The sequence below is a fragment of the Ranitomeya variabilis genome, chromosome 4 (genome assembly GCF_051348905.1).
Source record: "Ranitomeya variabilis isolate aRanVar5 chromosome 4, aRanVar5.hap1, whole genome shotgun sequence".
In the NCBI taxonomy this organism is placed as follows: Eukaryota; Metazoa; Chordata; class Amphibia; order Anura; family Dendrobatidae; genus Ranitomeya; species Ranitomeya variabilis.
The window spans coordinates 384,494,232-384,519,687 of NC_135235.1; the positions used below are offsets into that span (position 1 = coordinate 384,494,232).

General features: G+C 43.0%; 1 protein-coding gene across 3 annotated transcripts in view; it reads right to left on the reverse strand.

Annotated features, from left to right (window-relative positions):
- Positions 1 to 3,920: 3,920 nt before the first annotated feature.
- The window catches only part of UNC93B1 (unc-93B1 regulator of TLR signaling), a 56,779-nt gene continuing 35,243 nt past the window's right edge, over positions 3,921 to 25,456 (reverse strand). For all 3 annotated transcript variants that reach the window (XM_077250836.1, XM_077250835.1, XM_077250834.1), the window contains 6 exons: positions 24,414 to 24,507; positions 24,214 to 24,341; positions 23,953 to 24,135; positions 23,386 to 23,659; positions 22,126 to 22,244; positions 3,921 to 4,461 (listed from right to left, as the gene is read on the reverse strand). In XM_077250836.1, the coding sequence (XP_077106951.1) occupies positions 4,150 to 4,461; positions 22,126 to 22,244; positions 23,386 to 23,659; positions 23,953 to 24,135; positions 24,214 to 24,341; positions 24,414 to 24,507 (1,110 nt within the window). In that variant the 3' untranslated portion in view covers positions 3,921 to 4,149. The remainder of the gene's footprint in view (positions 4,462 to 22,125; positions 22,245 to 23,385; positions 23,660 to 23,952; positions 24,136 to 24,213; positions 24,342 to 24,413; positions 24,508 to 25,456) is intronic.

The window sequence follows — 25,456 nt, forward strand, 5'->3', positions numbered from 1 at the left end:
ATTACGGATGTCATATGGATTACATACGCAACATTACATGCGCAAAATACGCGACCACACCTTGCCTACGGATTACATACGGATCACCATTTCGGGATTTTTTCTGCGTATTACGGCCGTAAAATACGCACCGTATTTACCTACGCTGAGTGTGACCCCGGCCTAACAGTATTTGGTCAGTATTTTACATCAGTATTTGTAAGCCAAAACCAGGAGTGGGTGATAAATGCAGAAGTGGTGCACATGTTTCTATTATACTTTTCCTCTATTTGTTCCTCTCCTTGGTTTTGGCTTACAAATACTGTTGTAAAATACTGACCAAATACTGCTAGTGTGACAGCAGCCTGACCCTCACCAGGATTCCTGAACAAAGCCACCACCAAACAACCAATAAAGTGCTGTAGTGCAAAAACAATTGTTGTCTGATTTTAGGTGCCCAATATCCGCTGAGCTGTGCAGACAATATAGCTCAGCGTTAAAGGGACATCTAAAGTGACCATATAAATATATGTCTTTCCAGTGACCATATCACTGTATGTCTATCATGGGCCTTCCAAGACAAGGCTAAAGTGTTATACATACAGATATATCAATGGTTACTCTTTCTGCTTAAACTGAGATCTCAGTATAATGAGAACAAAGGGGAGAGGATTATATACACATCTCAACGCAGAAAAAATGGTCACATAATAAATCCAAATATAGGAGATGACAAGCTACCATGGCACGCAGCATCTCTGGACTTATCTCCTAATGAACTTATCTGGCACATCATTGGTCAGCAATTGCAAAGGCAGCTTCCAGCATTGAAACTTGATGATTTGCGATACTAAGTGCATTAAGCAGGACAGAATATTCCTTAGACAACCATTAATAACCTCTGCATGTGTTTCTGAATGTAGAGCTCTAACCCAATGCCAAATGAAAAGAGATGTTTTGAAAAATCTCTATCAATTTTTTTATAATTTGCATATTGTTAACATGTCTATCAATCGTGTGAATTACATCATTTCACTACATTTCCTTCTCGGTATTGCAATTTCAATGTTGTGGAATGCTTCTGTAAAATGTTACTTAATTAAAACGTGAGGGAAATGGGAAAAAATGTTGTTTAGGGTCCCGATCTGACAGTTTATACAGATTCATTGAATAGCTCAGATCATCCTGATGTTACACACTGTGAAGCGCTCATATGTGTGTCCCACAGCACACAGCATACTGACACTAACGTCACGATTTTGTGTGCTTGTTCAGGTAGAGAGTCAAGAAAGTAGAGTTGAGATGGACAGGACAGCTGGCTGACCCATTCTTGGCTCAGGAGCAGCGGCCTTGGGAATCTAATCGGTAAGGCAGATGGCCAGCCCGGGCATATGAGCATGACTAGTCCTTAAGTTAGTTGATGCACAGCTTCCTTTACTTGTGTATTATGTGAGATGGTAAATACAGTATGTTAATAACACACTAGCCTCACCATTAAGGACTTTTGGCAGAACTCAACTCTTCGTAACATCTAACACTACTTGTAACATGTAGTTCCCTTCCAGATGGGCCTTCTTTGGAACCTTATTTCAAATGTCATTGATGCCAGAATATCTGATTTTTTGCAGTGGACAGGAAATCTATATTGTATGTCAGGTTAAAACAGATTATTTCCTTTTTAACACATTAGTTTCTTGCATTCCTCACCCTCAAAACAAAGTGACCTTCCCTAGTTGGGATGGAACTAACTGTCTTTTTTGCCTACTTACCTCCTTTTGTAGTGCAATGCCCTACACCTGTAGCCTGTCCTGTTACACTCTACTCATACAATTGGTAATCTACTAAAATAACTACAACCCCATTATGTATAGACATGTAATGGACACTTGGAACACCTAAAGTTACTGCTGACAACTAAAGTTACTGCTGACTTTTGTTTTATCCCTCACATTTCTTGCAGAAACATTTTGATGATTGTAATCGTCAGAATGATTCTGCAAGAAATGTGAGGGATAAACCAAAAGTCAGCAGTAATTATAGAAGACATGTAAGCACACACTGTGTGTCACGCTCACGCCCTGACTGATGGGCGTGAGCTCGGGGGTTTGTGGCCCCACTGTGCCACAAACCAGACTACCCTGGAAGGGGCGTGACTATGACAGCTGCCTGGGTTTTCACTGGAGCCTCTGATGGTGAGGTCAGGCTTGTGCAGCAGGCAGCTGCCAGGTGCTACTCCAGGGTGGTGTCTGGCTGTGGCTGCTGATCCCACTTGGGAGACAGGAACACCAGGATTGGTGCGGGCATCAGGCAGGACTGGCAGAAGAGCACGGCTGAAACGCAGACGAGTAGGCTGGCACGGCTGAGACACAGGGCTGGCAGAGACACGGCAGAGAACACAGGGCTAGCAGAGACACGGCAGAGAACACAGGGCTGTCAGGAACACAGGACTGGCAGGGACGGCAGGAAACACAGGACTGGCTACGGCGGCAGGAACACAGGACTGGAAGGCACGGCAGGAACGGCAGGACTGGCAGGAACACTGCATTGGAAGGCACAGCAGAGAACACAGGACTGGTTGATGTGGTGTATGAAGGAACAGGTAGGGACATGTTCACACTGGAGGTGCAGGTACGGATATGTAGTATGGAGGAACAGGTAGGGACCTGTTCACACTGGAGGTGCAGGAACGGATATGAAATATGAAGGAACAGGTAGGGACCTGTTCACACAGGAGGTGCAGGAAAGGAAACAAGCAGAAAGGAATGAGGTATGAAGGAACAGGTTGGGACCTGTTCACACAGGAGATGTAGGTACGGAAACAAGCCAGAAGGAAAGGAGAATGAAGGAACAGGTTGGGACCTGTTCACACAGGAAGAAAACCGCAAGGCTGCAGCTAGGAATGGTAGAGCAGCAAGAGATAGTGTAGCAGCAAAAGCTAAGCAGAGCAGAACCGCAAGGAATACGGAGAGGAGCTGCAGCGATAGGTTTCTGCAGCAAAGCAGAGCGGAGCCACAAGGAATGTGGAGAGGAGCTGCAGCAAGGGATAACTGCAGCAGTAGAAGATAAGCAGAGTAGAAAGGAGCAGAACTGCAGGAGTGCAGAGCAGAGATAAAGCCACAAAGTTACAGAGCAGGCAGAGCCGCAAGAGTTCGGAGTGTAAGCAGACTGAGAACACGAGGAAAGACACAGCAGGGAAGGAAGCCACAGACAAGGAGACCGAGATAAGACTAAGTTCAGACAAGGAAATGGTACAAGACAAGAAACAAGGACAAAGACACAGGGACCAGGATATTCTGCCTCCTGGAGGGCGGACAACAAGATCAAGGCAATAAGACAGGGAAAAGCCTCCAGAGAGGGAGTGACTCAGAGCAAGGCCTGGCAAACTCAGAAGCTAAACACAAACTGAGCTAACACATTGCACAGGCCCAGACCACTGGGTGGAGCTGCACTATATACTGGAGGCCTCCTGGCAATTGGTCAGGAACAGATTAGACAGATACACCTGATTCCTATAAGAACCAGAGAGTTCAGGCGCCGCCCCCCTATACACACAGCCATGAAGCATGCAGAGAGCAGAGACACAGAACATGGACCTGGCATGAAACAGAAACCACATCATGACCTGGAGCAGTGGGTAAGATAGTGTGAGAGATGCGAGGCCATGCCGTGATGCCAGCAGAGTTGTTACACTGTGATTCCATGACTTAAATGAATCTGCGTGTCCGCTAGTAATATCAGTAAACTATCACTAGACTTTGCTCTGTTACCAAAATTGTACCTATAACCGCCAAGTAAATAGTCTATTCCTACTGTATGTTACCACCACACAAGATTACTAAGCACTTCAACCAATATCACCTAATCAAGGAAATAGTACTTCTCAAGATTTAAGGAAACTCATCACAAACGCTGTTCTCAGGGACATCAGTCAAGCCATACAATGAAGGATAAGGCATAGCATGTAAGGTAAAGCATAGACAGGTTCCCTTTAAATTAAAATATAAAAAAAATCAATGAGTTAGTCACTAAGCACACTGAGTGCATGATTAATCTTGAAACCCGTACTGTAAAGGCCACATCTGAGAAACATGGAAAACTATAAGAAATTAGGGATGCACTAAATTACTGACAAGGTCAATAGTACTCAATGTCTGGCCATGTTGGCCTACATCACTCCTCTACGACTTGCTCATAAAAGCTTGTTCTTTTGCGTGTTCTCTGACTCTGCGGTGGCTCCTCTCTGCAGTCCTCCTCTTCACTAGCGGATATTTCATTGTTGTCCATTTCACAGTCATTTCCCTCGTCTTCAGTTTCAGACTCATCAGAATTCTCTTCTTCCAAGTAACGGTAGCCTTTAACCTTGTGACGTGGGGAAGGTATCTTGGGAATTCGTGGTTGCACCTTGAGCTTAATCTTGTGCTCCATCCATAGGTATGACAGGACAGATATCAAGGCAGACGCCAGCACTAATCCCAGTTTGACCTAGAAAAACAAAGGATCACACTTTACACTAGTTGTTATTAAACATAAGGATTACAGATAGCTGTATTCATCTGCATCATTCTCTGCATAAGGCTTGGACTACATGTGATAATATATGATGAAAGATAGCATGTAATGGAACATACTGGTAGAACACACTGGTATTACAACCCTAAATATACATTGTTATACTCGGGCAGTACACAGTAGGCAATACCCAAAAGAGGAGAAACATGGAAAAGGATGTTAGTTATGGGGAACACAGGAATAATATGTGTATGCATATACAGTGGCATGCATAATTTTGGGCACCCATGGGCAAAACTCCTGTTACTGTGAACAGTTTTTAAGCAAGTTGAAGATGAAATGATTTTGGGCACCCATGGGAAAAACTCCTGTTACTGTGAACAGTTAAGCAAGTTGAAGATGAAATGATCTCTAAAAGGCCTAAAGTTAAAGATGACACATTTCCTTTGCATTTTAGGCAAAAAAAAATATTTTCAGATTTTACATTTTAAAAATTACAAAAAGGAAAAAGGGTCAATGCAAAAGTTTGGGCATCCTGCATGGTTAGTACTTTTTAGCAACCCCTTTTTGAAGGTATCAATTCTTCCTTGGTGTACAATTACAAATTGTATTGTGGTACCGTATTAGCCAGAAAAATTGATGTGAATACTTTTCTGCCCAATGATGAGATAAGTATTCTAGGAGTGATACCACTATTCCCACTGCCTCTCCATTTGTAAGAAGATGCCTAATTTGATTACCTTGGCTTATCTTTAAGAGGCATCGAACTTTCCCACCCCCCTGAACAAATGTCCTGCTGTAGTATTCTCTAAATTTTGTGCTTGTTTCTTATTAATCTATTTGTAATCTTGCCTGAAGAAGGAGCAACTGTGCTCTGAAAGCTTGCAAACATATTATTTTCTGGTTAGCCAATAAAGGTATCACTCCTAGAATACTTCTGTCATTATTGGGAAGAAAAGTATTCACATCAATTTTTCCTTGGAAAATTCTTCCACTTCTATGAGATTCCTAGGTCGTCTTGCACGCTCTGCTATTTTGAGGTCTAGCCACAGATTTTCAATGATGTTCAGATCAGGGGACTTTGAGAGCCATTGCAAAACCTTCAGCTTGCGTCTTTTGAGATGGCCTTTTGTGGATTTTGACGTGTGTTAAGGATCATTATCCATTTGTAGAAGCCATCTTATTTTCAACTTCAGCTTTTTTACAGATGGTGTTATTTTTTTAATCAAGAATTTGTTGATATTTCATTGAATCCATTTTTCCCTCTACCAATGAAATGTTCCCCGTGCCATTGGCTGCAAGGCAACCCCAAAGCATGATTGACAGGGAGGAAAAAAACTACATCAGAATTAAGTCTTCACTAGTATAAATATGCCTCAATGCTCAGAGGATTGACAGCGATCATATGGAAACCCAGGTGCTCACCAGAAAAGAGTCTGAAAGAAGCAGAATGGTGTCACTCACCATAACTTAAAAGTCCTTTACTTCATATCCTTAAAACATAGAGGTGGGGAAATAATGTGAACACTGGATGGACAATGGCCACTTCGCGCCTCCTGCTCTTTACATTATGCTCTGTGGGGCTGCATTATGCTCTATTGGCTGCATTAAACTCAATGGGGCTGCATAATATGGGGCTGTATTATACTATATATAATATATGGGGGCTGCATTATATTCTATCAAGGACTATGGGGTGTGCATTATACTATACAGATACAGTGAGTACGGAAAGTATTCATACCCCTTTACATTTTTCACTCTGTTTCATTGTAGCCATTTGGCAAATTCAAATAACTTCATTTTTTTTCTCATTAATGTACACTCTGCACCCCATCTTGACTGAAAAAAAACAGAAATGTAGTAATTTTTGCAAATTCATTAAAAAAGAAAAACTGAAATATCACATAGTCATAAGTATTCAGTCCCTTTGCTCAGTATTGAGTAGAAGCACCCTTTTGAGCCAGTACAGTGATGAGTCTTCTTGGGAATGATGCACCAAGTTTTTCACACCTGGATTTGGGGATCGTCTGACAATCCTACTTGCAGATCCTCTCCAGTTCTGTCAGGTTGGATGGTGAACGTTAGTGGACAGTCATTTTCAGGTCTCTCCAGAGATGCTCAATAGGGTTTAGGTCAGGGCTCTGGCTGGGCCAGTCAAGAATGGTCACAGAGTTGTTCTGAAGCCACTCCTTTGTTATTTTAGCTGTGTGCTTAGGGTCATTGGAAGGTGAACCTTCGGGCCAAGTCTGAGGTCCAGGGCACTCTGGAAGAGGTTTTCATCCAGGATATCTGTTCTTGGCCGCATTCATGTTTCCTTCAATGTCAACCAGTTATCCTGTCCCTGCAGCTGATAAACACCCCCATAGCAGTATGCTGCCACCACCATGTTTCACTGTTGGGATTGTATTGGGCAGGTGATGAGCAGTGCCTGGTTTTCTCCACACATACCACTTAGAATTATCACCAAAAAGGTCTATCTTCGTCTCCTCAGACCAGAGAGTCTTATTTCTTATAGTCTGGAAGTCTTTCATGTGTTTTTTAGCAAACTCTATGAGGGCTTTCATATGTCTTGCACTCAGGAGAGGTTTCCGTCAGGCCACTCTGCCACAAAGGCCAGACTGGTGGAGGGCTGCAGTGATAGTTGACTTGGTGGAACTTTCTCCCATCTCCCTACAGCATCTCTGGAGCTCAGCCACAGTGATCTTGGGGTGGTTCTTTACCTCACTCACCAAGGCTCTTCTCCCACGATGTTATGACCCCAATGGCGAGGGTCTCAGAGGTACGTGGAAGTCTGCAGAATACAAAAATCCAGCTCATAGGGCAGTGGTAGCTGGGTTGACCATATATCTACTCCTAACGCCAACACTAGAAGTAGCCGGGGATCATTCCTACGTTGATTCTAGATGACACACTCCAGCCGGAGAATCTAGCTACCCCTAGTAGAGGAAAACAAAAGACCTTTCTTGCCTCCAGAGAAGGGGACCCCAAAGCTGGATAGAAGCCCCCCACAAATAATAACGGTGAGGTAAGAGGAAATGACAAACACAGAAATGAACCAGGTTTAGCACAGAGAGGCCCGCTTACTGATAGCAGAATAAAGAAAGGTAACTTATATGGTCAACAAAAACCCTATCAAAATCCACACTGGAAATTCAAGAACCCCCGAACCGTCTAACGGTCCGGGGGGAGAACACCAGCCCCCTAGAGCTTCCAGCAAAGGTCAGGATATAGATTTAGAACAAGCTGGACAAAAATACAAAACCAAAACAAATAGCAAAAAGCAAAAGGCAGACTTAGCTGATATAACTGGAACCAGGATCAGTAGACAAGAGCACAGCAGACTAGCTCTGATAACTACGTTGCCAGGCATTGAACTGAAGGTCCAGGGAGCTTATATAGCAACACCCCTAACTAACGACCCAGGTGCGGATAAAAGGAATGATAGAAAAACCAGAGTCAAAAAACTAGTAACCACTAGAGGGAGCAAAAAGCAAATTCACAACAGTACCCCCCCCTTAGTGAGGGGTCACCGAACCCTCACCACGACCACCAGGGCGATCAGGATGAGCGGCATGAAAGGCACGAACTAAATCGGCCGCATGAACATCAGAGGCGACCACCCAGGAATTATCCTCCTGACCATAGCCCTTCCACTTGACCAGGTACTGAAGCCTCCGCCTGGAGAGGCGAGAATCCAAGATCTTCTCCACCACGTACTCCAACTCGCCCTCAACCAACACCGGAGCAGGAGGCTCAGCAGAAGGAACTACAGGCACAATGTACCGCCGCAACAAGGACCTATGAAATACATTGTGAATAGCAAACGACACAGGAAGATCCAGACGAAAAGATACAGGATTAAGGATTTCCAATATCTTGTAAGGCCCAATAAAACGAGGTTTAAATTTGGGAGAGGAGACCTTCATAGGAACAAAGCGGGAAGAAAGCCATACCAAATCCCCAACGCGTAGTCGGGGACCCACACCGCGGCGGCGGTTGGCAAAGCGCTGAGCCCTCTCCTGTGACAACTTCAAGTTGTCCACCACATGATTCCAAATCCGCTGCAACCTATCCACCACAGAATCCACCCCAGGACAGTCAGAAGGCTCCACATGACCCGAAGAAAAGCGAGGATGGAAACCAGAGTTGCAGAAAAAAGGCGAAACCAAGGTGGCGGAACTAGCCCGATTATTAAGGGCAAACTCAGCCAACGGCAAGAATGTCACCCAATCGTCCTGATCAGCAGAGACAAAACACCTCAAATAAGCCTCCAAAGTCTGATTGGTTCGCTCCGTCTGTCCATTAGTCTGAGGATGGAAAGCAGACGAAAACGACAAATCAATGCCCATCCTACTACAAAAGGATCGCCAGAACCTGGAAACGAACTGGGATCCTCTGTCTGACACAATATTCTCAGGGATGCCGTGCAAACGAACCACGTTCTGGAAAAACACAGGAACCAGATCGGAAGAGGAAGGCAGCTTAGGCAAAGGAACCAAATGGACCATCTTAGAGAAGCGATCACATATCACCCAGATAACGGACATGCCCTGAGATAGCGGAAGATCAGAAATGAAATCCATGGAGATATGTGTCCAAGGTCTCTTCGGGACAGGCAAGGGCAAGAGCAAACCGCTGGCACGAGAACAGCAAGGCTTAGCTCGAGCACAAGTCCCACAGGACTGCACAAATGACCGCACATCCCTTGACAAGGAAGGCCACCAAAAGGACCTGGCCACCAGATCTCTGGTGCCAAAAATTCCCGGGTGACCTGCCAACACCGAGGAATGAACCTCGGAAATGACTCTGCTGGTCCACTTATCCGGAACAAACAGTCTGTCAGGTGGACAAGACTCAGGCCTATCAGCCTGAAATCTCTGCAACACACGTCGCAGATCCGGAGAAATAGCTGACAAGATAACTCCATCTTTAAGAATACCAACAGGATCAGCGACTCCAGGAGCATCAGGCACAAAGCTCCTAGAAAGAGCATCGGCCTTCACATTCTTTGAACCTGGTAAATACGAGACAACAAAATCAAAGCGGGAGAAAAACAATGACCAGCGGGCCTGTCTCGGATTAAGGCGTTTAGCAGACTCGAGATACATCAGATTTTTGTGATCAGTCAAGACCACCACACGATGCTTAGCACCCTCGAGCCAATGACGCCACTCCTCAAATGCCCATTTCATGGCCAACAACTCCCGATTGCCCACATCATAATTTCGCTCGGCAGGCGAAAACTTCCTAGAGAAAAAGGCACAAGGTTTCATAACAGAGCAACCAGGGCCTCTCTGCGACAAAACGGCACCTGCTCCAATCTCTGAAGCATCCACCTCAACCTGAAAGGGAAGTGAGACATCGGGCTGGCACAAAACAGGCGCCGAAGTAAACCGGCGTTTCAACTCCTGGAAAGCCTCCACGGCAGCAGGAGCCCAGTTAGCTACATCGGAGCCCTTCTTGGTCATATCCGTCAAAGGTTTCACAATGCTAGAAAAATTAGCGATAAAACGACGGTAGAAGTTAGCGAAACCCAAGAACTTCTGAAGACTCTTAACTGACGAGGGCTGAGTCCAATCAAGAATAGCTCGGACCTTGACTGGGTCCATCTCCACAGCAGAAGGGGAAAAAATGAACCCCAAAAAGGGAACCTTCTGTACACCAAAGAGACACTTTGAGCCCTTGACAAACAAAGAATTTTCACGCAAAATTTTAAAGACCAACCTGACCTGCTCCACATGCGAATCCCAATTATCAGAAAAAACCAAAATATCATCCAGATAAACAATCAAAAATTTATCCAGATACTTCCGGAAAATGTCATGCATAAAGGACTGAAAAACTGAAGGCGCATTGGAGAGCCCAAAAGGCATCACCAAGTACTCAAAATGACCTTCGGGCGTATTGAATGCGGTTTTCCATTCATCACCTTGCTTAATGCGCACAAGGTTGTACGCACCACGAAGGTCTATCTTGGTGAACCACTTGGCACCTTTAATCCGGGCAAACAAGTCAGACAACAGCGGTAAAGGATACTGAAATTTGACAGTGATCTTATTTAAAAGCCGATAATCAATACAAGGTCTCAAAGATCCGTCCTTTTTTGCCACAAAAAAGAATCCCGCACCAAGAGGGGAAGAAGACGGACGAATATGTCCTTTCTCCAGAGACTCCTTGATATATGAACGCATAGCGGTATGTTCAGGTACCGACAGATTAAACAGTCTTCCCTTAGGAAATTTACTGCCTGGGATCAAATCTATAGCACAGTCACAGTCCCTATGAGGAGGCAGTGCACTGGACTCAGACTCACTGAAGACATCCTGATAATCCGACAAATACTCCGGAACTTCCGAAGGCGTAGAAGAAGCAATAGACACAGGCAGGGAATCCCCATGAATACCCCGACAGCCCCAACTTGAGACTGACATAGCCTTCCAGTCCAGGACTGGATTATGGGTCTGTAACCATGGCAGCCCTAAAACAACCAAATCATGCATTTTATGTAAAACCAGGAAACGTATCACCTCGCGGTGTTCAGGAGTCATGCACATGGTAACCTGTGTCCAATACTGCGGTTTATTTGCTGCCAATGGCGTAGCATCAATACCCCTAAGAGGAATAGGATTTTCTAATGGTTCAAGAGTAAAACCACAGTGCTTAGCAAATGACAGATCCATAAGACTCAGGGCAGCACCTGAATCTACAAACGCCATGACAGGATAAGACGACAGTGAGCAAATCAAAGTTACAGACAGAATAAATTTAGGTTGCAAATTACCAACGGTGACAGGACTAACAACCTTAGCTATACGTTTAGAGCATGCTGAGATAACATGTGTAGAATCACCACAGTAGTAGCACAAGCCATTCCGGCGTCTATGAATTTTCCGCTCATTTCTAGTCAGGATTCTATCACATTGCATTAAATCAGGTGTCTGTTCAGACAACACCATGAGGGAATTTGCGGTTTTTCTATCACATTGCACCGAATTAGGTGTCTGTTCAGACAACACCATGAGGGAATTTGCGGTTTTGCGCTCCCGCAACCGCCGGTCAATTTGAATAGCCAGTGCCATAGTATCATTCAGACCTGTGGGAATGGGAAAACCCACCATAACATTCTTAATGGCTTCAGAAAGGCCATTTCTAAAATTAGCGGCCAGTGCACACTCGTTCCAATGTGTCAGCACGGACCATTTCCGAAATTTTTGGCAATACACTTCAGCCTCGTCCTGCCCCTGAGACATAGCCAGCAAGGCCTTTTCTGCCTGAATCTCAAGATTGGGTTCCTCATAAAGTAAACCGAGCGCCAGAAAAAACGCATTAATATCAGCCAATGCCGGATCTCCTGGCGCCAGCGAAAAAGCCCAATCCTGAGGGTCGCCCCGTAAGAACGAAATAACAATTTTTACTTGCTGAGCAGAGTCTCCAGATGAACAGGGTCTCAGGGACAAAAACAATTTACAATTATTCATGAAATTCCTAAACTTAAACCTGTCTCCGGAAAACAGATCAGGAATCGGTATTTTAGGTTCTGACCTAGGATTTCTGATAACATAGTCTTGTATGCCCTGCACACGAGTAGCCAGCTGGTCCACACTTGTAATCAAGGTCTGGACATTCATGTCTGCAGCAAGCATAGCCACTCTGAGGTAAAGGGGAAGAAGAGAAAAAAAAAAAAAAAAAAAACTCAGAATCTTCTTTCTTATAATCCCTCTTCTGCAATGCATTAAACATTTAATACTGGCCTGGCAAACTGTTATGACCCCAATGGCGAGGGTCTCAGAGGTACGTGGAAGTCTGCAGAATACAAAAATCCAGCTCATAGGGCAGTGGTAGCTGGGTTGACCATATATCTACTCCTAACGCCAACACTAGAAGTAGCCGGGGATCATTCCTACGTTGATTCTAGATGACACGCTCCAGCCGGAGAATCTAGCTACCCCTAGTAGAGGAAAACAAAAGACCTTTCTTGCCTCCAGAGAAGGGCACCCCAAAGCTGGATAGAAGCCCCCCACAAATAATAACGGTGAGGTAAGAGGAAATGACAAACACAGAAATGAACCAGGTTTAGCACAGAGAGGCCCGCTTACTGATAGCAGAATAAAGAAAGGTAACTTATATGGTCAACAAAAACCCTATCAAAATCCACACTGGAAATTCAAGAACCCCCGAACCGTCTAACGGTCCGGGGGGAGAACACCAGCCCCCTAGAGCTTCCAGCAAAGGTCAGGATATAGATTTAGAACAAGCTGGACAAAAATACAAAACCAAAACAAATAGCAAAAAGCAAAAGGCAGACTTAGCTGATATAACTGGAACCAGGATCAGTAGACAAGAGCACAGCAGACTAGCTCTGATAACTACGTTGCCAGGCATTGAACTGAAGGTCCAGGGAGCTTATATAGCAACACCCCTAACTAACGACCCAGGTGCGGATAAAAGGAATGACAGAAAAACCAGAGTCAAAAAACTAGTAACCACTAGAGGGAGCAAAAAGCAAATTCACAACACACGATTGCTCAGTTTGGCTGGACGGCCAGGTCTAGGAAGACTTCTGGTGGTCCCAAACTTCTTCCATTTAAGGATTATGGAGGCCACTGTGCTCTTAGGAACCTTGAGCACTGCAGAAATTCTGTTGTAGCCTTGGCCAGATCTGTGAGTTACCACAATTCTGTCTCTGAGCTCTTTGGCCAGTAACTTTGACCTCATGATTCTCATTTGGTCTGACATGCACTGTGAGCTGTGAGGTCTTATATAGACAGGTGTGTGCCTTTACAAATCAAGTCCTATCAGTTTAATTAAACACAACTGGACTCCAATGAAGGAGTAGAACCATCTCAAGGAGGATCACAAGGCAATGGACAGCATGTGACTTAAATATGAGTGTCTGAGCAAAGGGAGAGAATACTTATGACCATGTGTTATTTCAGTTTTTCTTTTTTATTAAATTTGCAAAAATGTCTACATTTCTGTTTTCTTTCGGTCAAGATGGGGCGTAGAGTGTACACTAATGTGAAAAAAAAATGAACTTTTTTTTACCAAATGGCTGCAATGAAACAAAGAGTGAAAAATGTAAAGGGGTCTGAATATTTTCTGTACCCACTGTATGTACTATTTGGAGGCTGCATTATACACTATCAAGGACTAAAAGGAGTGTATTATACTATATGTACTATATGGGGGCTGCATTATACTACTGTTTATGGGTGCTGCATTATACTATATGGGGGTTGCATTATACTCTATCAGGGGCTATAGGCTGTGTTTTATACTGTATGTACTGTATGGGGGCTGAATTAAACTCTATCAAGGACTATGGGGTGCATTATACTATGTGTACTATATGTAGCTGTATTATACTGTATCAAGATATCGAGGACTATGGAGTGCATTATGCTATATGAAGGACTATGGGGAGTGCATTGTACTATATGGAGGACTATGGGGGTGCATTATACAATATTGAGGACTATGAACTGCATTTTACTGTATTGAGGACTATGGGGAGCGTATTATATTATATGGAGGACTATGGGGAGTGTACTATACTATATGGAGGACTAAGGGGTGCATTACACTGTATGGAGGACTATGGCGTGTGCATTACACAATGTGGACACAATGTGGACTATGGGGTGCGTTATACAACATGGAGGACTATGGGATGCATTTTACTATATTGAGGACTATGGGGAGTGTATTATACTATATGGAGGACTATGGGGCGTGTATTAAACTATGTGGAGGACTAAGGGGCACATTATACTATATGGAGGACTTTGGGGCACATTATACTATATGGGGGACTATGGGGCACATTATGCTATATGGAGAACTATGGAGAGTGCATTATACTGTATGGACGACTATGGGGTGCATTATACTATGTGGAGGACTAAGGAGTGCATTATACTAAGTGAGCAAAATGCTGCCTATTAATCGAGTGATTAGATTGCTTATGCCGGGAACAAAAATTATTGCTCTCAGCAGCACATCACCTGGTGAAAACTGCAGATGTGCTGCTGATAACATGATAATTTATATATACAGATTGATCTACTAGTGATTGTTCTGTGCCCGTCAGTCTTACTCCGGTGTAAAGAGGTCAGAAATCAAGCGTCAGACAACTTCAATATTGTTGATTTTGTTTAACGGCCTGAACTCAGCGCATGTAAATGAAACCAACATGTTTCTGTGCGATGGTGCAATTTGTGAGCATTTGGTGCCACACTATAAACTGTTGTCCAGGGCCCCACTTTGTCTAAAATCGGCTCTGCATACAGCCCCCAATTATTGCAGGAATTAAGTACCATGATAGACAGACTATTATTTCTAATATTCAAGGATCCCATTATAACAAGGTCCATACCACAGGACTGACAAATGTGGTGCTAATACTCAAAAAGGGGACAAAATCTGAGCTTGGAAATTATAGGCCGGTCAGTTTAACTTCTACTGTGGGTAAAATTCTTGAGGAGATTCTGTCCTGGAGTATCTCATTAAGAAAAGCCTCATGACCCAGTATCAACATGCATTAGGTTTATGAGGGATTGGTCCTGTCACACTTATCTGATCAGCTTCTATGAGGAGGTAAGTTGCAGGCTGGGCCAGGGTAACGCCATGAATATTGTCAATCCGGAATTTTCAAATATCTGTGATCTGGTGCAACTTAGATAAATAGGACTAGGTGAAAATATGGGTGGTTATTAATGGAACACACTCAGATTGGGTCACAGTTAACAGTGGGGTATGCCAGGAGTCATTATTGGGCCCCCGTCTTTTTATCATATTTATTAATGACGTTGTTGAAGACATACAATGTAGAATTTCAATATTTGCAGATTAAACTAAACTCTGCTAGGTAATCAAAATATTACAGCGGCAATTGAAGTTTATTGTAGACAAATGTAAGGTTATGCCCTTGGGCAGAGGAAATAAAATGGGTATACTGATTCACAGAAAATTCAACTGTAGTGACCAGTGTCAGGCAGCTGCAGACTAGGCCAAATAAATCATGGAATGCATTAACCCTACCCCCCAATGTGGTTTGCACGTTAATGAACAGGCCAATTTTTACAATTCTGACCACTGTCACTTCATGTGGTAATAACTTTGAAACGCTTCAACGGATCCCGGTGATTCTAAGTTTTTTTGTGACATATTGTACTTCATGTTAGTGGTAACATTTCTTCGATATGACTTGTGTTTATTTGTGAAAAAAATGGAAATTTGGTGAAAATTTAGCAATTTTCAAACTTTGCATTCTTATACCCTTAAATCAGAGAGCTGTGTCACACAAAATGCAGTCATGGTCAAAAGTATTGACACCCCTGCAATTCTGTCAGATAATACTGTTTCTTCCTGAAAATGATTGCAAACACAAATTCTTTGGTATTATTATTTTCATTCAATTTGTCTTAAATGAAAAAACGCAAAAAGAATTGTCCTAAAGCCAAATTGAATATAATTCCACACCAAACATAAAAAAGGGGGTGGACAAAAGTATTGGCACTGTTCGAAAAATCATGGGCTGCTTCTCTAATTTGTGTAATTAACAGCACCTGTAACTTACCTGTGGCACCTAACAGGTGTTGGCAATAACTAAATCACACTTGCAGCCAGTTGACATGGATTAAAGTTGACTCAACCTCTGTCCCGTGTCCTTGTGTGTACGACATTGAGCATGGAGAAAAGAAAGGAGACCAAAGAACTGTCTGAGGACTTGAGAAACCAAATTGTGAGGAAGCATGAGCAATCTCAAGGCTACAAGTCCAACTCCAAAGATCTGAATGTTCCTGTGTCTACCGTGCGCAGTGTCATCAAGAAGTTTAAAGCCCATGGCACTGTGGCTAACCTCCCTAGATGTGGATGGAAAAGAAAAATTGACAAGAGATTTCAACGCAAGATTGTGCGGATGTTGGATAAAGAACCTCGACTAACATCCAAACAAGTTCAAGCTGCCATGCAGTCCGAGGGTACAACAGTGTCAACCCGTACTATCCGTCGGCGCCTGAATGAAAAGGGACTGTATGGTAGGAGATCCAGGAAGACCCCACTTCTTACCGCGAGACATAAAAAAGCCAGGCTGGAGTTTGCCAAAACTTACCTGAAAAAGCCTAAAACGTTTTGGAAGAATGTTCTCTGTCAGATGAGACAAAAGTAGAGCTTTTTGGGCAAAGGCATCAACATAGAGTTTACAGGAGAAAAAAAAGAGGCATTCAAAGAAAAGAACACGGTCCCTACAGTCAAACATGGCGGAGGTTCCCTGATGTTTTGGGGTTGCTTTGCTGCCTCTGGCACTGGACTGCTTGACTGTGTGCATGGCATTATGAAGTCTGAAGACTACCAACAAATTTTGCAGCATAATGTAGGGCCCAGTGTGAGAAAGCTGGGTCTCCCTCAGAGGTCATGGGTCTTCCAGCAGGACAATGACCCAAAACACACTTCAAAAAACACTAGAAAATGGTTTGAGAGAAAGCACTGGAGACTTCTAAGGTGGCCAGCAATGAGTCCAGACCTGAATCCCATAGAACACCTGTGGAGAGATCTAAAAATGGCAGTTTGGAGAAGGCACCCTTCAAATATTAGGGACCTGGAGCAGTTTGCCAAAGAAGAATGGTCTAAAATTCCAGCAGAGCATTGTAAGAAACTCATTGATGGTTACCGGAAGTGGTTGGTCGCAGTTATTTTGGCTAAAGGTTGTGCAACCAAGCATTAGGCTGAGGGTGCCAATACTTTTGTCTGGCCCATTTTTGGAGTTTTGTGTGAAATGATCAATGTTTTGCTTTTTGCTTCATTCTCTTTTGTGCTTTTTCATTTAAGACAAATTAAATGAAGATAATAATACCAAAGAATTTGTATTTGCAATCATTTTCAGGAAGAAACTGAGTATTATCTGACAGAATTGCAGGGGTGTCAATACTTTTAGCCTTGACTGTAGTTAATAAATAACATTTCCCACATGTCTACTTTACATCAGCACAATTTTTTCTAAAAAAAAATTTTTGTTACGAAGTTATAAAAGGTAAAAGTTGACCAGCGATTTCTAATTTTCCAACAAAATTTACAAAACCGCTTTTTTAGGGACCACCTCACATTTAAAGTGACATTAGGAGTCTATAAGACAAAAGTACCCAAAAGTGACACCATTCTAAAAACTGCACCCCTCAACATGCTCAAAACCATATTCAAGAAGTTTACTAACCCTTCAGGTGCTTCACAGGAATTTTTGGAATGTGGAAAAAAATGAACATTTAAGGCTGGTTTCACACTTGCGTTTTGATCTGCAGCGTTTTTAAAAAAAACGCATGTGGTGAAAAAACGCATGTAAACGCGGCAAAACGCCGCGTTTTTTAGACGCATAAGTTTTTGCATGCAGAAAAAAAAATGCGGCGTTTTGCCGCGTTTACATGCGTTTTTTCCAGCGTTTGCGTTTTTTAATCGCATGCTGAGAAGTGTGTGACAGCTGCCAATCATCAAAATCAACTAGAAAACCCACTATAAACAGAAATAGCTAGGGTTAGGGTTAGGGTTATGGATAGGGTTAGGGTTAGGATCCCTAGGGTTAGGGTTAGGGGTAGCTTTTTATTAGAAGAATGTCCTGGTCACCAGGTCACTGATAAGCCACCCCCCACCATCAAGGTGATAAAGGGATCCAAACCCTAACCCTACCCCTAACCCTACCCCTAACCCTAGGGATCCTAGGGAACCATAGGAATTGGCTATTATGTTGACCTGGTGACCAGGACATTCTTCTAATAAAAAGCTTTGTTCAATGTGGACACCCCAAGATATACGATATTGCTATAGAGTACTAAAAATATAAACTCGTAGAGTATTGACTGTCATATAGGGTTAGGGTTCGGATCCCTTTATCACCTTGATGGTGGGGGTGGCTTGTCAGGGTTAGGGTTAGGGGTAGGGTTAGGGTTAGGGTTTTCTTGTTTTTTCTTGTGTTTAGGGTTAGGGTTAGGGTTTTCTTGTTTTTTCTTGTGTTTTCTTGTGTTTTTCTATAAAAACGCATGCGTTTTTAACGCAAGCAAACGCATGTGCTTAAAAACGCATGCGTTTACATAGACAGCAATACATTTTTTTGCCGCTAATAAACGCATGCGTTTTTTTGCGGCAAAAAAACGCCGCTAGAAATTACTACAGGTTGCATTTTTGCAAATGAACGCACGCGTCAAAAAACGCATGCGTTGCTGAAAATGCGTCAAAACGCACGCTAAAAACGCATGCGTTTTTTAATGTTAAGTATAGAAAAAAAAACGCATGCGTTTTTTAGCGCTAAAAAGCAGCGGACAAAAACGCAAGTGTGAAACCAGCCTAACTGTTTTTTTCTCCTGAGCATGCTGATACCCCATATGTAGGAGAAAAACATTGTTTGTGAACACGGCAAAGTGCACAAGGGAACGAGCGTACAATAGCGGATGCCCTGTCGCATTTGGAGAGCCCCTGATGTGCCTAAAACAGTGGAAAAACCCCACAAGTGACCCCATTTTGGAAACTAGACCCCTCAAGGAATGTATTTAGATGTGTTGTGAGCACCCTGAACCTCCAAGTGCTTCACAGAAGTTTGTAAAGCTGTGCCGTGAAAATAAAATAATCCCATTTTCCCCACAAAACTGTCATTTTAGCCCCATTTTTTTTTTATTTTCACAAGGGTAACAGGAGAAATTGCACCATACAATTTCTTGTGCAGTTTCTTCTGAGTACGCCAGTACCCTATATGTCAGGGAATAATACTTTTGAGGCACAGTGCAAAGCTCAGAAGGGAAGAAGCACCATATTGGAGTTCAGATTTTGCTGGAATGTTTTGAGGGTGCCATGTCACATTGGTAGAGCTCCTGAGGTGTCAGAATCAGCTGACACCTGGCAGCAATAGTGCCGAAATCGCTGGGACGTATCCACATGTCCCAGGTCAGTTAGACCCAGGAAAGTATGGATACGTCCAAGATGGGAAAGGGTTAAAAGAGGCATAGATTCTCATGATAAGGAGACAGTTGTGCCTCTATACAAGTCACTAGTGCAACCACACTTAGAATCCTGTTTACAATTTTGGTCTCTAGTGTATAAGAAAGACATAGCTGAACTAGAGCGAGTGGAGGAAAAAAAGCAACCAAGGTTATTATGAGAATGGATGGACTGCAATACCAAGACAGGTTATCTTATTACAATGTATACAAATATATGAAGGAAACAATACAGAAATCTTTCTAATGAGCTTTTTAGACCTACAGTGGAGAAAATAAGTATTTGATACACTGCCGATTTTGCAAGTTTTCCCACTTACAAAGAATTGAGAGATTTTTAAGGAGCCACGCCTTAGTTGCCCTGGCTGTGTGTTTCGGATCATTGTCATCCTGGAAGACCCAGTCACGACCCATATTCAATGCTCATACTGAGGGAAGGAGGTTGTTGGCTGAAATTTCGTAATACATGACACCATCCAAATGTCACAGGTTTACCGTGTCAGAGAAGAGCCAGAAGACCGCAGCGTCTGATTTCTCCTACTCCTGCACTGATTAGAAGCACTTCACCTTCTTATTAAATGGTGAAATTTCTTTTGGCAGTGCAGGGGTTAATCTGCTCTGTTAAGAACTCCTGGAGTGTTAAGGCTCTCAGCTGTGCACTGTTAGCCTCCTATACAAACTAGGCCCTGGCTAGCACTCATTGTCAGAGTAGCTTATGCTGCATGGCTAGAGGCTGTTGGTGGTTATTATAGGAGAAGGTGATTGGTGAGTTTATCTGTGACTGTTGCTAGGCTTTGAGTGAATGATAATTCCCTTTCTTCTCCTACTTTGGTTTAACCCCATCCTCCACTCCCCCATGCATTACTCTGTTTTATGTATGAGTATATTTGTATGTTTGGTATTTTTCGTTACCCCTGTTTGTATTACCTTGTTAGTCTGGTTGGTATAATACAGTACACTATAGCTCCCCTCCTCCTTGGGTGGGGGATGGGTACAGACAGAGGGCGGATTCAGGAGATAAGGCAAGTTACGAGGCCCTGGCATCTTCACCATCAGAAGTAATCCAGGGAATAGGGTGGGTGGAACAGGAAAGGAGCCACTGGACCCCGGGACACCCGGCAACAGCGTCATGACACCATCCTCCCTTCAATACGGTGCAGGTGTCCAGTCCCCTTTGCAGAAAAATATTCCCAAAGTATGATGTTTTCTCCAGTATGATTCACGGTTCAGATGGTGTACTTAGGGTTGTACTCATCCTTCTTCTTCCTCCAAACACTTCTATTTTGGTCTCATCTGACCACATGACCTTCTTCCATGCCTCCTCTGGATCATCTACATGGTCATTGGTGAATAGGCCTGGACATGTACTGCCTTGAGCAGGTGGACCTTGTGTGCCCTTCAGGATTTTAATCCATGATGGCGTAGTGTGTTACTAATGGTAATTTTGAGACTGTGGTCCCAGCTTTCTTTATGTTATTAACCAGGTCCTTCTGCGTAGTTCTGGGCTGACTCCTAATCTTTCTCAGAGTCATCCTTACCTAGCAAGGTAAGATTTTGCATGGAGCCCCAGACCAAGGAAGATTCACAGTCATCTTATATTTCTTCCATTTTCTAATAATTGTGCCAACAGTTGTTGCCTTCTCACCAAGCTGTTTGCCTACGGTCCTGTAGCCCATCCAAGCCTTGTGCAGGTCTACAGTTTTTTCCCTGGTGTCCTTAGATAGCTCTTTGGTATTGGCCTTGGTGGAGAGGTTGGAGTGTGCTTGATTGAGTGTCTTTTATACAGCTAGCACGTTCAAACAGGTGCGATTAACACAGGTATTGAGGGCAGAGTAGGAGGGCTTCTTAAAGAAAAACTAACCGGTCTGTGAGAGCCAGAATTCTTGTTGGTTGGTAGGTGATCATTTACTTTTTTCATGCAATAAAATGCAATTTAATTATTTAAAAATCATACCATGTATTTTCTGGGTTTTATTTTAAGATTCTGTCTCTCACAGTTGAAGTGTACCTGCGATAAAAATTACAGACCTCTCCATTCTTTGTAGGTGGGAAAACTTGCAAATCAGCAGTGTATCAAACACTTATTTCCCCCACTGTAGGCCTGCAATTGTAACATGGAGGCATCAGCCTCAACTTCTAGAGGAAAGAAATTGTAATCATTATCACAGATGCAAATTCTTCCCTGTAAGAGCAGTGAGACCATGGAACTCTCTGCCACATGATGTTGTAATTTTTGATTCACTAAAAAAGTACAAGGAGACCTGGATGTCGTTCTTAAAAAAAACATAATTTTTTTCAAGTTATGGGTACTAGATTCTGTAAAGGGACATTGATCCAGGAAACTAGTCTAATTGCCAGATGTGGAGTTGAAAGAAACTTTTCCCCTGATATCGGGTATTTAGGGTTTTTGCCTCACTCTGGTTCAAACATGTTAGGTTATAGGATGAACTTGATGGACTTAAGTCTACCTTCAATGAAACATCTAGCCTGTGAACTGTGTATGTTCTATTAAACATAAATGGTTTCTCCGGCCTTTTATAATTGAAAGCAGAGGTTGCCAACAGTCAGATTCATACCCATCAATAAGGATGGCCTATTCTATGATGGCTATAAAGCCCTTTTAGAGAATGATAAATGGATTATATGATTTACTTACCATCATGGGCAGTCCAGACCAGAGATATACAATAAATATAGCAAGTGCTTGGAGCCAGTGGTAGATGGTGAAAACAAAGTCTTGACGTCCTTTGTCCTCATAAAACATGCCTATTAAAACTGGAGGAAAGAAAACATCCGTAAATAAGCAGCCCAATTATGTGACCTATACCTCATTGTTGGGCTTGCAGCAGCAAAGGAGGTAAATGTTGTTTTCAGGAACTGTCCAGTTACAGCACTGGAAATATTGTTCTTTAATAGATGCTTAACCAGTTTAGGACCGCGCCATCTACCGTTCCTCACCAGTTATTTTCAGCTTTTATCGAAACATGTCATTTAAAAAGCTATACATTTTTCTATTGCTCGGATACTCAAATAACTTTTGCATTTTTTTTCGTGATACATGGGGTGTAATTTTTGCTATTTTCATAAACTCTATTTTTCTGTTTTTGCAGTATAGTCGGACAATAAAATTTCTTTATGATCGCAAGGACCACTAAAATACATTTAGAAATGTGCTCCTTTTCTTTGGATAAATAAATGTAGTTTTGAGATCATGTTGCAGTAATTCAGCATACAGTAAGCTTAGTCTTCGGCCTAAAGGGGTTGTCCACTAGTTGAACAACCTCTTCTCAATCGCCATGTTTTCCCCCAGTAAAGGAATAACATTTATACTCACCTCTGGTGCTGGCGCCATTCCAGCGATGCCAGCACTGACTCTATTGGGGCTTGTGTGACATTGTTATGTCACATGATCCCTGCAACCAATCAGCGCTTCACTCGCTCTTTCCCTGCCCTTTGGACAAATCAGACATCCAGAGGAATACAAAGAGTATTCAGAGCTCTAATGTCCTCCGAATGTCAACTACATCTGTAGGAGAGGAGCGTGAAGGCAGTGCTGATTGGCAGCATGGATTACGTAACATAACAATGTCACGCGAGCCCCGGGAAAGCAAATGTTATCACAGCTAGGCGGTGAGTATAGATAAATGTTATTATTTTCCTGGGGAGAAACATAGGGATTGAGAAGGGGTTGTCTGTGTAGTGGACAACTCCTTTAATTCTTGTGGACTACCAGTGAATTTATTGACTGTAATGAAAGCAGTGAAATCTGCAGGAAAATCCATGCTGCATTGTTTGTGCACGGGCTTACTTTTTTTTATATATCCGAATTTTCAATATGTTTCCTTGAAATAATTACCTAAAAACAAATCAAAAGAGCAAAGTGTCCAAGTCAGTAAGAGACAAAACCAATACTCACTGCTGACACTGGTCTTGTTTAGGGCACTGCCAATGCCCCACAGGACTGCCACCAAATACAACACAGGACTCTGGGACTGATCCCTTGGGGTTGGACTCCAGAAAAAAAGTCCAATCAGGAGACAGGAATGGAGTAATGGTCCAACTAGCAATGGGATTTGTCTTGGAAGGCGGAGTAAAGAAAGTGCAAGGGAAGAGAAAACGCAGCATGACGCACCATAAGCTGTTAGGAGATAAGGAAGATTCTCCAGACCAAGAGAGCACACCCCATAACCCTGTTTGATAAAGAGAAAACATCAATGAGTAAGCGCAAAAAGCATAAATGATAAAGTTATGATTTGTCTTGATTTCTGATCTGCACTTAAGGTCTGCAGAAGGCAGTGGAAAAAATGTCATAGGGAGGGCCTCATGCATGGAAGTGAATGCAGACTGCCCATAGTAATCAACATGATTTTACCTTTTATTATTTCCCATTGCAGATCTGCTGAACAGTCAACTACGTATGGTTAGAATTATTAGGCAATCATATAAATGGCATCATCATCACGCAACTGGCAGTGTAACTCACCAGAGCGAACCCCGTGCAGGCAAACAGAACCTCAAATCCAGTGTAAAGGAAGTAAGGAGCCAAACAACGCAGGCGATAATCTCTGGCATGTTTGAAGGGTAGCTGGAATATATTTCCCCAGCCGATACTACGGAGATCGATTTCTTCGGTTGGGCGATATGCAGAACCGCAGAGAATCAGGATCTGAACAAATATGTTAAGTAGAAGCATCAGACACATCATTTTCAATGGCTGTTGAGAACAAATTTTCACCTCTCTTACCAAAATCATAGATGACAGGGCTACCAGCATAAGAGCGCTTTCCATATAGATAAGATTCACACTGGATGGCAGAGAATGGAGCACAGTCAAATTGAATCCTGGAAGAAGTCCAGATTGGATGGAGGCTCCTGTAAAGAGGGCATGGGATACATTGCAGGTCGTACTTACTCTAGGGGGAGAAATGGCAGCTGCTCACTTACCGCACTGCTTGACGTCACATAATGTGTGGTTATACCCATATAAGAATTTGCTGAGGAAGAAGTAAACTGGGAACTGGGATAAGATAAAACACAACTGTAAAGAGAAAAGCGAGACAGATGGAAGCTGTAAGAATGACTGAGACAGAAATCTCTGAAGAAAAGAGAGACCTGGGGTGTGCACATGGTTTATATATTATTTGTCTCATAATATACTAACCTATATATGTACTAATGACAGAAATCTGTCACCGGGTTTGCAGGGGCAGAGACCCTGATTCCATCGATGTTACCGAGATGCTTAATGCAGTTTTGATACAATCTTAGCTTTATCTTCTGTAGACCTATCACTTCTCTGAATGCTAAGTTCTGTATAACCCCACTCACACCATTGATTGACAGCTTTTTGAGTACACTGTGCATAGACAGAAAACTGTCAATCAGTGGTGGGGGCAGGGTTACACAGAACCCATTCATATGTAGGACTACATAACAGTAGGTTTACTAGTCCTCTAGTGATTATTTCCTCTGATAAAACAGTGACTGTCATGATTCGAACCCAGCAGCTCCTGTGCACTAGTCGGAAGCTTTTCCTTCTCAGCTATTCAGCTCAGAAGGACAGTTCTGTGCTTATGCAAATACTTGAGCCTATGTTGTTGCTGATGTCTCCTCCCTGAGTTTCCTGTTGGTTACCACCCTGAGTTCCTGATTGGCTCGTTCTGATTGCACACCCTATTTAAACCTGGTCCTGCTCTCAGTTCCTTGCGTGATTACTGAGCTACCTGCCTTTAATCAAGCTTCCTTCCACCTGCTGCTTCTCCATACTACATTTCTGTTCCTGATATCGACCTCTGGCGTCCTTGACTACGATTCCTGCTTATTCCTTCAAACGACACTGCTGCTCCTGGTAAAAGACCCCTGGCTTCCTTGACTACGATTCCTGCTTATTCCTTCAAACTACATTGCTGTTCCTGTGTATCAACTCCTTGGCTAATCCAAACTACGCCACCTGCCTGGTGCTGCCCCTAGTGGTTGCAATATCATTA